General features: G+C 50.2%; 1 protein-coding gene across 5 annotated transcripts in view; it reads right to left on the minus strand.

The window, feature by feature from the left end:
• CNDP1 (carnosine dipeptidase 1) overlaps positions 1–17,054 on the minus strand; it is a 42,306-nt gene that overhangs the window by 23,023 nt on the left and 2,229 nt on the right. For 2 of the 5 annotated variants that reach the window (XM_067015320.1, XM_067015318.1), the window contains exons 1-2: positions 6,418–6,523; positions 925–1,050 (exon numbers count right to left, since the gene is read on the minus strand). In XM_067015320.1, the coding sequence (XP_066871421.1) occupies positions 925–1,050; positions 6,418–6,435 (144 nt within the window). In that variant the 5' untranslated portion in view covers positions 6,436–6,523. Of the gene's footprint in view, positions 1–924; positions 1,051–5,088; positions 5,310–6,417; positions 6,524–15,283; positions 15,346–17,054 lie in introns of those variants that run through there. The other 3 variants (XM_067015322.1, XM_067015321.1, XM_067015319.1) reach the window with 3 other exon arrangements.

The raw sequence follows: 17,054 nt of genomic DNA on the forward strand, positions 1-17,054 counted from the left end.
TTTTATTGTAAAGAAGTGTATTTGATCTGAAGGAATATTGTGGTTTACATTTTTAAACTGGAATTTATAGGGCGGACGCTGCCGAGTTAGCGCTAAACTTAATGGACTGGGCGTATCTGCGGACGCTGCGCGGAGCAGCACTGGGGCTGAAAGGCCCACACGGCGCATGCTCCCACAGCATGCCTTTTCTCTCCCCGCTGTGCATTCCAGCCTGCACCGCGAGCCCCAGTCAGCTTTCAACATCCCAACGGGCACTTACATCATACGAGGAAGGACTCCATGAAGGTCAAGCTTAGGCACCGCAGCCTGGACATGAGCTTTGTGCTTTAGTGTGAATCATGGGGCATTCACGTCTGTTTGCACAGTAATATTCCCGACAGGGGTTGGCTGACCCAATCAATGAACACTGAACACACATCGTGTGCCAGACACGGTGTCGGGGGCTCGGGGTCCAGGGTCCAGGGCGGCCTCAGGGAGTTCCCGGGCGGTGGAGGTGGGCCAGGCGTGCCAGGGGCACAGGAGAGCGAGGAGGAGGAGGAGAGGGACGTGCCAGCTGGTGACGGAACGGGGAGGATGCATTTCAGCTAGGTTTGCAGGTGGAGGGGTTCTCTGAAGGGGACGTCCCTTCAGAGGCCACCTGAAGACGGTCCAGAGTAAAGGGGAGCTCAACGGAGCTTGCTGGTCATTGCTAAACATACAGCCCTGGATCAAACGTGCTGGGAATGCCCTTTTTGCAAGGAATGGCTGGAAGGGATCTCTTACCTTAATCTAACCAACATTTATTATTCTAAGTCAATGGGGAGTCACAGGCATTTTAAATGGAGTTGTCAGGCAAAAAAAAAGTCCACGTCTCCTAGCAAACCACCATTCTCCCAGATTCCCAAAGGGCACATCCAAGCATTTTGTGCGTGCTGCGTCTCTCACCTGTACAAATTCATCCTGATGGAGATCGATGTATTGGAAGACCTTCTCTAGCAGCCCGGTGGGCGGGGAGGATGGTGAGAACATGCCTCCGTCCAGCAGCAGCAGGAAAGCGAGGAGAGATGAGGCCTGTGAGCGTGTGACAGGGGAGATATTTTAAAATGAGGACCAGGTTTTGGACTTTCCACCGTTCAAATACTTCAAGAAAGTTAATGTTATCCAACACAGCCGATTCCAGTCTTCTGAGCTAAAATAACACAAGGTAGTAGAATGGGAAATATATTTTTTGCTATACCTTCACCCAAACCCTTCATCTGCAATGCTAGAGAATTTTAATAAGATGGAAACCAAGTTAACAAGCTTGTATTTAAGCAATGCTGTTGTTCGGTTTTTTCCTATGATACAATCTTTCCTGTGGGTTCACTTCCTATAAAGCTAAGTCAGCTCCCTACATCCCAGGCGTTAAGGGCAATCTTTATAAGAGAGAAAAATATGAGGTCATTAAAAACAACAAAAAAAACAGCAACAAGACTTCTTTGTGTGATTAACCGTGTTATGTAATATTAGAAAAGTAAGGACTGACTAAAATCCTGTGCAGTGTTGTGGGGTTTCTTCCCATCAGCTCCTGAGGTCAGACTACTTTGAGAAGAAACTCACAAGCCCCGCTGTGATAGATAACATCGCAGGTCTGGCAATCGTGTGTACACTGTTGGCCACGGTCTCTGCCTGGGAGCCCCTGGTCCGTGGCTTTCTCCTCTCTCCCTCCCACCAATCTTGCCTCTCTGCTTCCATCCCTGACAGGTCCCTTCCTTCTTTTGCCCAAGACCCCATTTCCTCCCCCCTCCCTCTCCCTGTGATCCTTTCCTGGTCTCCTCCAGACCCCCACAGCAGGCTCCAGGCTGGGTGCAGAGCAGAAAGGCTGGGTCCAGAGGACAGTAGGACTTCCGGGTTGCAGACTAAACTAACTATCTTCTTCCAAACCAACTCTTCCTTCTGGATTGGCTCTGAGCATTTCTGAAACAGACTTTGGTTTTTAGAGACACCTTAGGTTCAGGCTGCTTCTTCCCTTGGCCTCCAGTTGCAGGCACCAACTGAGCCAAGGTGAGGACTTGGGTCAGGAAAATAAAGAACTACTACAACTCAATACTAAGAGACAAATTAACCCAATTAAAAACGGGCAAGGGCTTCCCTGGTGGCGCAGTGGTTGAGAATCCGCCTGCCGATGCAGGGGATACGGGTTCGTGCCCCGGTACGGGAAGATCCCACATGCCGCGGAGCGGCTGGGCCCGTGAGCCATGGCCGCTGAGCCTGCGCGTCCGGAGCCTGTGCCCCGCAACGGGAGAGGCCACAACAGTGAGAGGCCCGCGTACCACAAAAAAAAAAAAAAAAAAAAAAAAAAAAAACGGGCAAAAGATTTGAATAGACATTTCTCCAAAGAAGACATACAAACGGCCAACAAGCACATGAAGAGATGGTCAACATCGTTAGCACCAGGGAAACGCAAATCTAACCGCGACGCGACAACAGTTCACACCACTCGGGATGGTGAGAATCAAAATGCCAGGTGACAACAAGAGCTGGTGAGGACGTGGAGGGATTGGAACCCTCGTGCACTATTGCTGGGGATGTAAAATGGTGTGGCTGCTTTGGAGACGGCCTGGCAGCTCCTCTGACGATTAAGCGCAGCGCATCTCACGGCCCAGCAATCCCACCCCTAGGTTTGCACCCAAGAGAAATGAAAACGCACGTCCACACAACAACCTGTGCTTGTATGTTTACAGCAGGATTATCTGTAATAGCCAAAGCTGGAGACAATCCAAATGACCAGTAATGAACGACTGAATGAACAAAATATGGTACAGACACACAATGGAATATTACTCAGCCATAAAAAGAAATGAAACACTGACACGTGCTACAGTACGCAAGAACCAGAACCTATTACGTTAAGTGAAAGAAACCAGAAATAAACGACTACACACTGGATCAGTCCAATTAGGTGAAATGTCCAGAACAGGTAAAACCTAAGAGACAAAAGTAGATTGGTGGTTGCCTAGGGCTGGGAGGATTGGGGGGAAATGGGGTATGACTGCTAATGAGTTGGGGGTTCATTTTCAATGATGAGAATGTTCTAAAGTTGAATGTGGTGGTCATTGTGCACTTCTGAATGTACTAAAAACCACTGAATTGCAATGCACACTGTAAGTGGGTGGATTGTAAGGAAATGAATTGTATTGCAATACAGTTGTTATAAAAATAATAGTAATAAATGTAAGCACTCATTCAACAATATAAATATATTACAGAGTATGAGAAATGTCTATAAAGGAAGCTAAGGTGAGGGTAAAATCAGGGTCAAAGCGAGCCATGCTCCTCCGTGAGTGGACGAAGCACTTGGTCCAGCACATGGCGCCAGTGAGCTGTTCAGCATCTCCCCCGTCCTCCTCCGCCGCTCCCAATTCACCTTCTGAGGCCAGCTAAGTCCCGTGGGCAGAGCCTAGAGCCAGGCGCTGCGAGGACCCAGGAGGAAAAGGCCCCTGCAGACCCACAGTGGCAGGACGATGAGGTTCATGCAAGTGGAGGAGGAAATTTTTTGAAGCCGATCCATCTAAATTAATATTTGAACTGTTATTTTTATTTTTCATTCATTCAATTTGCATTAAAAATTATTTGGGGGCTTCCCTGGTGGCGCAGTGGTTAAGAATCTGCCTGCCAATACAGAGGACATGGGTTCAAGCCCTGGTCCAGGAAGATTCCACATGCTGCGGAGCAACTAAGCCCGTGCGCCACAACTACTGAGCCTGCGCTCTAGAGCCCGTGAGCCACAACGACTGAGCCCGTATGCCACAACTACTGAAACCCACGTGCCTAGAGCCCGTGCTCCGCAACAAGAGAAGCCACCGCAGTGAGAAGCCCGCTCACCGCAACGAAGAGTGACGCTGCTCGCCGCAACTAGAGAAAGCCCGCGCGCAGCAACAAAGACCCAACGCAGCCAAAATAAATACAATTAATTAATTAATTTTAAAAATTATTTGGTGCTCCTCTCCAATGAAATATGAAAGGAAAACCTGAAGAGGAAGAGGAAGCCAAAGGAAAAGGAGAGGAAGGACAAACCTCGATTGTGAGGACCGAGAGCCCTTCCTGAGGACTGAGCTTCCATCAGGCTTGTTCCTGGAGATGCGGTCCTGCCCACAGGGCCTGCGCCACCGCACCCCTCACCCCCAGAGCCTTCCCCCCGTCTGTTTGCCCTCTCCATTCGCCGTCAGGCCCGCAGAGACCGGCTGTGGGCGCTCATCCTGCTCTTAGGATCCCGGGTGGGAGCCCTGGGCATCCTTTGGTCCCCTCCTGAGTCCCTTGTGTTCCTCATCTTTCTATTTGTTTTCTTGGGTTACAGTCATGCTTGACCTGAACGAGTCAGCCAACCAAACCCTGGGGACTTAGAAAGGGTATTCCTGGCCTTGGCCTTCGCAGGAAGGAGCAGCCGCTGGAGAAGGCAAGGTGAGGGTGAGGGTCAGGGACCCGAGACAGAAGCCCAGGTCTTAGTGTCCTCCTGGGGGGCCGGTGGCCCAGCCTGGGCTGCAGGACCTTGCAGAGGAAACCCCGTTGCTCCAGAGGCTCCTGTTAATTCCAGCTGGTTGTTCTCAGAGTGGGAACGGAAGTTCCGCGTGCCCCTGTGCTGAGTACTAACATTTAAATGTAAGGGCCTCCTGACTTCTCAAAGTCAGGCCACACCTCTGCTGTGTAACCATCCCCCACCCCGTCCTTCCCCTAATCCAAAGAGCTTCACTTCCTCAAAGCCTTGCCTCCCACTGGACGCAGGCCTCAGTGGTCACCCTGCTCTCTCCCAGCCCCAGCCAACAACTGAGACAGTTAGAAGGGCCGTGTACCTAGCTGACAGTGGCCTTGGGATCCCATGGGCTGCCTCAACCAGTGACACTTCTCTATCTCCTGCCACGAAAACAGCAGGCATCTCAGAAGGAGCCTGGGTGGCTGTGAGTTTCTGACGTTGCGCAGAATAAAGAATAGAAAATGCAAGCGCTCTCACCCCACACAGCCTCGACCAAGGGTGTCTCCCCGGGTACACACATGGCCCGTCAGCCAAACCGTTCTCCGCCCGGAAGAAACGTCAGTGCCAGCATCAACCTGGATGCCAAGAATTCTACTTACCAAGTCCTTTACGGTCTGGTGTGGCTTTTACAGAGGGCGCTCTGCTTTGATGAATTTTATAATACAGGAAAAATGCTTTGTTAGCCTAGTTTATCTCACCCTGAGAGGATTAAAACAAAAATTCCAAACCCAAACCAACCCCAGGCTTTTCCGGCTTGTGTTCATTCCCTTGCTGGCTCTGAACTGAGCCCAGCGATTCCTGCTGAGGTTAACCAGTTCTGCAAGCTGGTGAGGGCGTGGCTCTTTCAGAGGGCAGCCTGGACGCACGCCAGGGCCAAGGAGGCAGTTTCAAGGAGCGGAACGCCCCAGAAAGTCCCAAGAGCTGCAGTGTGTCCCCATCCTGTCATGGGGTCTGCCGGGTGAGTCTGAGCACAGAGAGGAGGGGTCCGTGGCCGAGCCTCACTCCCAGACCCCGAGGTGACCCGCACGCCGCACACAGGCGGCTGGGACGCCAGCACAGGCTCGGCAGGGCCGCGGAGGGCAGAGGTCACCCGACGCGGGGACGGAGGAGGCCCTGGGCGCCAGCCCGGGGCGCACGTGGAGCTGAGAACAGGCTCTGCCCCACCCGATGGCCGACGGCCGGCTGTGGGCAGGGGGCACCACCACGTGCCGCCAGGAAGGGCCCGAGGTCAGTTCCCACAGCGGCCGGCCCTTCGAGGCCCGGGGGTCCGGAATGCTCCTTCCGGGGTGGCAGGCGGCCAGTCCAAAGACCCGGCTCCTGACGGCCGGGGGCATGTTTCTCCACCGCCTGTGGTCTTTGCCCGCGGGGAGCCGGCCGCCTGCACAGGCCGCGGGCAGGAGGAGGCTGGCCTGCCAGCGAGCGAGGCCACCTCTTCCCGTCTGGCCAGGGACCCGGGCCTCTCCTGACATCAGCCTGAGGGACTGCCCAGGCTCACTGCCTCTGGAGCCTCTGTCTTCTGGAAACATCGGCAGCATGGAGACAAAGACGCGGAGCAAAGGAGAGAATGAACTCGCCAGAGAGCCCTGCTGTTTCTCCCACAGACAGGCAGCCACGTCCACCAAGTTTGGACGGAGGGCATGAAACGGTGAGAGCGCTGTCACCACTTAGAGCGGGATGGTGAACTCAGAGGCGAGCCTGTGGCTCTGATCCCGCACCTGGAACCCAGGGCTCCCGCTCCCAGAGGGGGGGTGTCCATCCTGAGCATCAGTGGTGCGGGGCCCGGCCTGGAGCCCACACCTGGGGTGAACCTGAGATCTTCAGAGCTCCTGGCTGAGGCTACACCACAGCCGCCGCCCCCCTTTTCCTTCTTCGAAATCTCTTTTGAGGGATTTTTGCATAAGAGTGTTAACAGAATAAATCTAAAATACCTGTAGGAGTGACTGCATGATCTCGGGGCACAGAAGGTGAACTCGGGGCGTTCCAGCTGCAGGAGAGGGAGCCAGGGAACAGGACGGCGGGGCTGAGGCCAGTGGGACCCGAGAGGCAGGGAGACCCAGGCTTAGAGCGGCAGGAGGGCGACCGGGGAGGAGCAGAGACACCGCAGCCGGTCGGGGGAGGAGGACAGGGTTCCAGCAGGACTGGTCCAAACGGAGCTGTCACCAGAGAACACGTCTGCTTCTTACCTAGATACTCCTTTAAATCTTATCTTCTAAAGCTGAAGTTCACAGCACAAACTTGTTTTGATTTCAAAACATGGGGCTTTCTGACCTTCCACACTGGGAAGCAAGGTCCCAGCGATAAAGGGAAGGAAGAATGCCAGGCTCGGCCTCCTCCTGAATCAGTGCCACGGGCTACTGTGCAGCTGGGGACGAAAGTTCAACACGTGACAAGTCAAGAACGAGGGCCATTTCAAGGACAGGGCACGAACTTTGCAATCCCTGTGTACCACGCTCCGGTAGCTGCTGGAACCAGTGCCCCGGGCTGGGTGGCTTAGGACAACAGGAGTTCAAAGGCTCATGGTTCTGGAGTTAGAGCTCAAGGTGTCAGCAGGGCCACACGCCCTGCCCTCCGGAGGCTCCAGGGGAGGGTCCGTCGTGCTCGTCCCTCGGGCGTGGCTGGCAACCCTGGTGCTCCTTGGCTCACAGCCGCAACCCTGCCACCGGTGCCTCTGTCTTCACCTGCCCTTCTCCTGGGTGTATCCCAGGAGTGGCTTTGGGGCAGTGGCTTTGGGGACCACCCCAGACAGTAGGACCTGATGGTTAACTAATGACATCTGCAGAGGTCCTCCTTCCAAGTCAGGTCACACTCTGAGGTTCCAGGAGGACATGGATTGGGGGCCATTATCGGACCCAGTACACTCTTGTCACTAATCTTCTCTTATTTGCTTACTTAATAGTTATCCTCTGACTCACCTGAACATAAGCCGCATGACAACTGGGACCTGGTCTTCCTATGTCCCAGGTCCCCAAGAGCCTAAGCTGTGCCTGTCGCAGAACAAGACCAGGTCCAGCCAGTATTTACTGAATAATTACAGGCATAGTCTTGAAGGACACCAAGAGTAGTTGATTTTCACTGACGTCACTAGTTGTACTTCAACACTGTGTAGAAGAAAATGCAGAATCTGTCTACGAATGAAACGATTCCCGCTGTGAACCTGAATAAGGGAAAAAGTGAAGGTCAAATGTGGGCAGACCCCCAAAGCCCACACGTGGACCTCTGTGCACTGATCTGCCTGCCGGGAGTCCTTTGCTCCTCTCCAGCCTCCCAGCTCTTCATCAGCAAAGCCGTGCCAGCTGCTCCAGGCTCACAGGGACCCCCCTCTGCATCCCACGGAGTCCACAGCCTGCGCCTCACACTTCACAGCATCCTCGCCAACTGCAGCTCCCCTTCCCCTGAGTGAGCGCAGACTTGCTCTTGTGCCTTGATGTCCTCAACCTCACCGTGGTGGGTCTGGCCGACTTATTTACACATCCTGCTCCATCATCGCTGTCTGTTTTCAAAGTCAAGACTCATTTCTGTCCTTTTTTATTCTGTAAAATGCTTAATAATTCTCTAATATCACTGTTACCTGGAAACCGGGTTCACCTCTTGGTGGGCGTCGAGCCAAGAGACACAACCGAGGCAAAGAGCAGGGGAAGGAAGGACTTACCACTGGCAGCGAGTGAGGAGAACATCAGGGATATTTCCCAAAGCAGTGTCCCCCCCAAACAGCAAACTGGGGAAGTTTTAAGCTAAGGGAATATGCATATTCATGAAGGGGCTTCAGCATAGAATTGGGGCAAAGGTCACCGGAGTCCAAGTTTTAGTTGACTGAGGTCACGAGGGTCAGAAAAGGTCAACATTATCACCCCTGAGGTTCCAGTTGGTCTCTGGGGTTGAGCCTTCAGGCTAATCTTTATCTCTGAAACAGAACTGGGAGTCTTTACAACTGATTTATTATCTTCACTCTTTTTACTTCTATTGCCTGATGACAGTTATTTGTTCCCTTAAGATCATTGATTACGGAGACCTGTTCGAGGGCAAGCACGGTGGCCCGGCTTAGATCCCCAAATGGCTTAGGCTAAAATGGCTTCTCTTCGGTCAAAAGCCGCATGTGGTTCTTTTCCTCCGAGGACCCCCTACCCTATGTGCTCACTTCTCCACCATTTCCTTTATTCTCTTTTCTAGGACTGCTACTACAGCTGGAGTCTTTCAATCTCTCATATGTCCTCCAGCTCTCTTCTCTTTTCTGGCTTTTTTTCCTTTCGTCTCTGTGCTCCACTTCCGGGGTGAATTCCTCAGTCCTGCTGTCCGGCTCATTCATTCTCTCTGGCTGTGGCCAGTTGGCATTAACATCCCCTGCTGAGTTCCTGCAGTGACTGGTTTCCATTTTCAGGGTTGCTAATTGGTTGTTTCCTATCCATCTCCTCTTGACTCATATATGCCCTCTTGTCTTATAATTTCTTACTCTTAGTCTTTCATTTGTCTCTTGAAGATGTTAAACGTACTTTGTATCCATTTTAAAGCATGTTCTACTGTTTGCATTTCAGTGGCAATAGATTCACTTTCCAGTTAATTTTGTGGATTATCTTTCTCATTGTTAGTGTTTCGTACATACTTCAGAATTTTAACCTGCGGGCTCAACTTGAACGGCGACAATTGGTTTATTCTCCTTCTCTCTGCAATGGTTTGTGCCTAGAAATCTGGGGTTACCTCCCGCTGGTGCTGCAGGACGCCCAGCCCGGGGCCAGGTCCCAGGCTGGAGGCTTGGCACTCCCCATGCGCGATGGGGGCGGCGCCACGTCTTCAGCGCAGAGACCCACCCCATCCCTGGGTTCTGTGCAGTGGCACTGGCTCTGGCTGCCCTCTGTGCCTGGGGGGCTTTTGGTCCCTGTGACCCTGCAGGCATCTCGTTCGCAGGTGCCATGGTCCGTTTGGACCCAGAGTCCAGCAAAGTCACAGCTTCAGCCCCTACTCACCACTGTGTGTTTTCTTTATTTTGCGATACGCGGGCCTCTCACTGCTGTGGCCTCTCCCGTTGCGGAGCACAGGCTCCAGACGCGCAGGCTCAGCGGCCACGGCTCACGGGCCCAGCCGCTCCGCGGCACGTGGGATCCTCCCGGGGCACGAACCCGTGTCCCCCGCATCGGCAGGCGGACTCTCAACCACTGTGCCACCAGGGAAGCCCCGAGTCTATGTCTTTTTAATTAAAACATTTAAAGTACATGTAATTGTGCTGTTTGAAGAGGATGGCAGAGTGTAAGAGTGAACTCATACTGAATCTTGATCAGAAGACCCTACCACGAATTCATCTCTATAGCCTGGCCCTGTGCCAGCCTCAGTAAACAGTCTCAACATGAAGACCCATCAGAAACGCCACCCACCACACTTTCCCAAATAGTGGTGGAGAAGGGGGAGCCTGGAGGGAAGAAAAAGCTCCCTTGAAGCTTGTGTGCTCTGATCGCTATACTCTAAAAGGCAGGAACCTCCATATCCTGGGTACCCCCAGCCTCCAGGACCGGATGATGGCATTTCCTAACAACTGTGGACTCAGAATGATGAGCTCAAGATCCAGCCAAGGTCAAGGTCAGCAGGCGTGCAGGGCTTTGTGGGATCGCCCCAGGACAGCACTCCTGCAGAGGCCCCTGACCTGCGGTACAGGAGTGTGTAGTTAGGCAACCAGATGCCCCAGGCAAACTGTAAAGCTGAAATCTGTTAGTACCACGGACTCGGGGAGCACAGGCACTGGAGCTGCTTCTGGACCTGGCCGGGTCTCCCCCCCTCATCCCACAGCCTGTGCGGAGCGCCGTCTGTACATCCCTCCCCCTGCTCCTCCTCTCCTTTCACGAGGTCCCCATTCCCCCAGCGTGCTCTGAATCCCATTCTTCGGGGGTCAGTAGGGGACAGTGCCCCCAACTTTACATGCTGCTGGAAGCTGAGTGGGGTCCTTTACAGTGCTGTGCATGTGCTGAAAGGTGCCTCTGTCCCGTCCAGAGCACTTCTGAATGGGGAGGACCGTAGTTGCCTAAGTCACTGAGATGGCAGACACCTGAGAGGTTATGGGGGGCGGCCAGTAGGAAGGATGCTCTGGGGACAGAAGCCCCTCGCATCCTGGTGTGTAGGAGTTACCTACGGTCCTGTGCGCTGGGCTGGGCTGGGACAGGGATGTCCTTAGGCTTCAATTCCTTGGCTCCAGTGTTTCTCCACCTGCCCCAAGACAGTGAGACTAAATGTATAACAGCTTGTGTGGGCTGGGCTCCATCACACGGACGGTGTGCCCACACTCCCCTTCAGGCAGGGGCTCTGTGCTGGCTGCCCCGACGGGATCAGAGGACCGAGGCTGGACTCACACCACCCCTTCTCTCTCCCACGACACGTCCAAGAGCCCGGCTCCCAGAACCAGCCAACAGACTCCTCCGCAGCCACCCAAGTGAGAATTAGGTTTTATAAAATACGTCTGCTCAAAAATAGGTTCCAAAATCGTTTTGGTAACTTAAACCTTTAATTTACATTAAGTTAAGTTAAATGATGGGTGATCATTAAATATCCAGATCATTTCTAAATAAGATAAAACACTGACATTTCTAAACCTAAGTTTAAATTTATCTACTTTTGGCTTATTACAGAGAGACTAAAGATATTTGAGTCGGTTAGTAAATATGTTCTTTTGCCACACTGAAAATAACCTGTACTGTGAGGGAGCATATGCCCCTAGAAATTATGACATGATATGTATGTAAATTTGCTCACCTACTACAGAATGTTGTATGTGACAAACAGTTCACGATTGCCTAACTCCTAGTTTTCACTAGATGTTAATTACTAAGGGTTAAGAATTCTAGTCTTATATGTAAGTGAAACTACCAGAAATAAAAAGGTTTAAGAAAAAATCTGTATATACAAAGTATGCGGGCTTCCCTGGTGGCGCAGTGGTTGAGAGTCCACCTGCCGTTGCAGGGGACACGGGTTCATACCCCCGTCCGGGAAGATCCCACATGCCGCGGAGCGGCTGGGCCCGTGAGCCATGGCCGCTGAGCCTGCGCGTCCGGAGCCTGTGCTCCGCAACGGGAGAGGCCACGACAGTGAGAGGCCCGCGTACCACAAAACAAAAACAAAAACAAAGTATGCAAGGATGTAAGATGTGATTTTTGGTAAAAAAAATGAAGATGTGTTTTTGTTAAGGGAAAAGGAGAAAAAATTTTGTCCTAGTTTAGAGGTTATTTAATGGTTGTTTCATTTTTTTAAGGAGAATAAAGAACAAAAAAATAAATAGGTATAAAAAGTTGGAGAAGAGAGAGTGAGAAAAGAAATCTTACGTGTGTGGTCAAGCTGGCTAAAGTTAAATGAATTTATGATAAGATTTTTGTTTTTTAAAAAAAGATCTTTAATATCAACAGTGTGCCTGTGCAAAACTAGAATTCAATTTTCTCTCTGTTAAAAGGACAAGGTTTTCTTTGGATTATTGCAAACAATTTTTCTTTACCTGTTGAATAATCTGCCTAGAAAACAAAGATTCTGCACTTACCAAAATAATTTCCTGTATTTCATGTTGTTTTAATCAGCTCTTTGATTACTTAAGAAAGCTGAGTCTTCTCAATATGAAAAGAACTAAAGTCTTTTTATAACTATGCAAATTTCTGAACATGCCTTTGAAATCTTTTAAGTCACTTTAGTTAGAGATAACTAAAAAAAAAAGAGATAACTAAGTATTGTTTCACAGTGACTTGTGATCACATTGAATCAAGTGTCTTAAACCTGTTGACAGGGCTTCCCTGGTGGCGCAGTGGTTGAGAGTCCGCCTGCCGATGCAGGAGACACGGGTTCGTGCCCTGGTCCGGGAAGATCCCACATGCCGCGGAGCAACTAAGCCCGTGAGCCATGGCCGCTGAGCCTGTGTGTCCGGAGCCTGTGCTCCGCAACGGGAGAGGCCACAACAGTGAGAGGCCCGCATACCGCAAAAAAAAAAAACAAACAAACAAACAAAAAAAACCTGTTGACATATTTGAGAACCCCCCAAAATCAAATTTTAAATGAAGTCTTTTTGACCTAGAACCAACTTTGGGAGTTTTCCAGAGGGCCCCCAGAAAATATCAAAGATTTGTTCTCTCTCTTTATAAAAATAGTGATATGAAACTAATTAAGCTTATTTGATATGTTAAGTTACCTGAGAAGCACTGTCAAATAAAAGTGATGTTTAACTTAGGTTATATTTGTATGGGTATATGTTACTAATATAAGTATTTCAAAATTGCGTAAAAATTCCTGGAAATTTGTCAGTGTCCTTACTGTCCATATAATCATCATAATTCCAATTTTTATTTTAAAATGTTGATGCCTTAGAAATAATCAAATTTCCTTGTCCACTGAGTCATTTTTTAAAATGAACTCTCACCATATCTTTAACCATGGCTATTTAAAGTCTTTTGTCATTCACAAAGAGTTATAGTTTTATTCTGATTATTCTCTGAAAACATTTGTAATCAGCTACAGGCAAGAATCACCACGATGACATCACTTGAATTAACTTTGAGAACATGCCACTGGACTGAGCAAGCGTTTCCAGAACTAACGGAAAAGCTGATGGATTCATAAAACTTCGAACCCAAGATTTAGCAAAACAAAAATCATTATATGAGACTGAATGAACTGATGAGAATTATTGCAATTTTTATGACTTTTTGTTTGAAATACTGCTAGTTCTTTAATGTTTTGTTTCCAGGTTTAAGGAAAACTTTTTTTTCCCTTAAGCTAGCTGTAAATTATAGTAATCTGATAAATTGTATCTTTGTAAACAGAATTGAAACATTTATGTTTTTCTCCCTCATACCTCCAGTATTTATAAACTCTTACTGAGTGCTCTTATTTTCATGACACTGTAGTTCATATATATATATATATATATATATATATATATATGTGCAAATGTATAAGTTAAATAAGAATCTTTTTCTCTGTATAACAGGACTAAATTGAAAACATTGGTTTATTACCAGGGCCTTGGCTGGGATGCCATATTTGAGAATGATAGGCATAGAATCAGATGTGAACAGAAGTTTTAAGGAACTAAAGTTGACTTTACTGAGCCCATAAAGCCTCCTGAAAAGACAGCCTGGTGCCTTGTTACAGAGTTCCTACTCTTACAGGTGAGTAAGAAAGGTCACTTTCTGGCAGACCCAGGAATCTTTAGGCATACTGGAGGCCTCAAGAAGAAGGGAATTCACCCAAATCTTGGTTACTGCCGGTGAAGTCTGATGGTGACACTTGGCTTGGCTTCCTGGCCTTGAGAAGCTTTTACAAGTCTAATCTGAGATTCCTTTAGAAAGTTCCACTAAAGCGGACTTAAGAGCTGATATGATCAAACACTACTCTTGCAGCACTTCTGCAAATAATCAGGCCAAGTGTAATGGGACTAGACTGTTTACCAATTAGTCTTGCTGTGATTATATTTGATAGGAATGGAGGTGACTTCGAGAGAACATTATGTTACAATAAAAAAACTACAGTACATCCATTATCAGATCTAAGCCCTATTCACTCTCTTTGAGGTTTTGTTATAAACTCATAAACTGGACCCTGAATTCTGCTAATTTCCTCCAATATCTGGCTACAACTCTTTAAACTAACATTTCCAATTTTCTCCTACCCTGCTAACTTGGAGTCACTAAGAACTAAAGCTGCCCTTTTCCTGAAGCCCTACAAACTGGAGCTGACATAAACTACAGAGAAAGCACCACGATGAATCACCACGTATGGACAACTTGCTTGACTGCTGCTGGGTGGGCCACTCGGAAAGTTCACCAGAACGTCCCACACCATCCCAGAGTCATTCAAACTACAAACCAGGAAATTTGTCGGAATTGCCCTCTCTCCACCATCTAAGGATGCTTTGAGCCCAACAGCCAGAGGTTTTCTTGACTGACTGACCTCTGGACTCAAAAACAGAATTTGTAGTTTGTTTTAATCATTAACCTTTATTTTTGTTTCCTTAGAAATGCTTCTTATTAAATAGCTCATTGCTTGCACCATAGAGAGCCCTAACTGAGATACAAGTACATCAGTGGTTGCTTAGGGATGGGGCAGGAATAGGGGAATAGGAAAGTAATTGCTAAAGAGTATGGGACTTCTTTTTGAGGTGATGAAAACATCCTAAAATAAACTGTGGTGATGGTCACATATATCTGTGAATATACTAAAAATTATTGAATCACATGCTTTAAAAATATGGACTCCTAGACCTCCACCTCAAAACTATTCACACTAATGTTCTGTGGGGGGCGGGGCAGCAGGAAGCAGAGTTCAGAGTTCAGAGTTCAGGGAGAAAGGGCAGCGAACTGTACCTGGGTGTGTAGAGTTCTCCACACCACCCTCTAAGTGGTACTTGGACGTTTGCATTCAGCAGTTGGAAGCTGTGCTCTGTGGTTTTGATAAGAACATTGCTTTTCGTGGGACGAAAAGTTGAGTATGGAGAAGTGTGCTGTTGAACGTCCAAGTCACCCCACCTGCCCGGGCCTTGTGTCAGCACCCCGGACCCCAGCCTTCACTGAGGGGAAGTGGCTTCCAGGCACTGTATGAGATGCTTGAAAATAATGCCATTTAGTTATTTGTTGGAACGTACAGCCACCCAAAGCGTGCTGATAAGCTGCTCCCAAATGCCGTGCCGCTCAGGCTGAGACAGGAAGCGCCTGAGAACATGTCTAAGTGCAGGTGGGGGTTCGCTCCGTAACCTGCCTCACAGGCGTGGCACACGCACCGTTAGGCAAGCGGAAGGCTAGCTCACTGCTCCCCTAGACTCTGAGCGGTGGAGGGTCTACTCACCATCCTTCCTACTTTGGGATCCATTGGGCGGCAGTTCTGTGGTCTCAGCAATTCCCCCGGACCTCGAAGGAAAGCGGAAGAGGAGGTCTCACCGAGGCCCTCAGCTGGTCACATTAAACATCCCCCGACGAGGTGCCTGTCTGCGCCCTCCCCGTTCCCCCAGAGGGACGACAAGGCTGGAATAGTGGACCTATTCACATTTGGAAAACACAGCTGCTTCAGAGACATGCGTCCAACCCGCCAGCAGAGGGAGAGACATGCACTGACGCGGGATGAGGCAGTGGCCCGGAAGTCCTCTGATACGACTGAAGGCCATCGAGGCCAGCCCAGGCCGTGGGTGACGGCCCAGGGGCTTTGCCTGGCACGTGTGGAGGGTGTCACCTTTGGCAGGGAGCCCGTGCACATGCTCAAGGCCGGCAGACCTGAGGGAGCCCACGTGCACACACGCTGTTACCTTTGGCAGGTGACACCTCGCCCCTGCGCTGTCACTGTGACCCTAGAATGCGTCAGCATGACAGGCTGGCCATCAGTCTGCTCCGGCTGCCACAGCGGAGGGTGGCAGAACAGGCGTCTTAAACAACAGAAATCTATTCTCCCCTAGTTCTGGGCCGGGAAGTCCAAGATCAAGATGTTGGCAGGGTTGGTTCCTCCCTAAGGGTGGGGGTAGAATCTCTGCCTGGCCTCTCTGAGCTTCCCGGGGCTGCAGGCCATCATCCGTGTTCCCTGTCCTGCAAACGCATGGCCCAGCCTCTGCCTTCGCCTTCACGTGGCCCTCTCCCTGGGTACGTTCCTGTCCACACGTTTCCCCTCCATAAGGACACCAGATATACTGGACTAGGGCCCACCCACATGACCTCTGCAAAGACCCCCTTCTCCACATCCGGTCCCACTCTGAGGTACTGGGGGTTAGGATTTTAATACGGATTTTGAGGGGACGCAATTCAACCACTAACAGGCTGTGAGTCTCCAAAGCACTTAGAGAGACCTTTCAAATCACCCCAGGCCTGGGAGTCAGAGTTATCCCTGGGCAGGGTTAGTCCCTGGTCTCTCCCACATGAACGGCTGGGGCCACGGGACCAAATCCATCCAACGTCTGGGTCCCCGTCCACACTGTTCCCTCCTGGGTGGGTCTGACCCAGACTGTCTGCTGTCCTGAGGAACTTCAGCTCCTACTAAGTGACTGTTTCTTTCAAGCTGTGCATTGAACCCGCCTCTCCTGCAAGGCCATTTCAGGGAACACACGTCAAAGGAGCTCTGCAAACAGTACCTTCACACATCAGGCCACTTCGGGGCCCCCCCCTCACGACACGGGGAAAGGGGCTCCACTAAACACACAGCCGATTTATGACGCCGAACGTCGACCTGAAAGGGACGGGCGGCACTGGGCTCCACCGTGAGCCCGCGACGCTCCATAGTCACATTTTGACGTGAAAAGGTGCAAAGGAAAAGGCAGGTAGGCTGGGAGCACCATCCGGACCCCCACCCAGCTACTCCCTAGAGCCCCGGAGGCTGATGCAGATGTTAAAATTCTCTCTGAAAAGTGAATGACAAAGTGCTCCTGGAGTCCTTCCTCTTTCTAACGCTGGATACTCATTTTTTTCTCTGCTTTCCTTGGGACAAAGGTCACGGTATAACCATGGGGCAACAGAGGCACATACAAGGCTGACTCCCTTGTATGTCTTTCCTCTACTGCGGCGACAGAAATGTCATCCATGCATGTTTCCTGCCTCTTGTGCACTTAGGAATGGCTGTGTGACTACCTGAAAGATGC

This window comes from Kogia breviceps, chromosome 15 (genome assembly GCF_026419965.1).
Source record: "Kogia breviceps isolate mKogBre1 chromosome 15, mKogBre1 haplotype 1, whole genome shotgun sequence".
In the NCBI taxonomy this organism is placed as follows: domain Eukaryota; kingdom Metazoa; phylum Chordata; class Mammalia; order Artiodactyla; family Physeteridae; genus Kogia; species Kogia breviceps.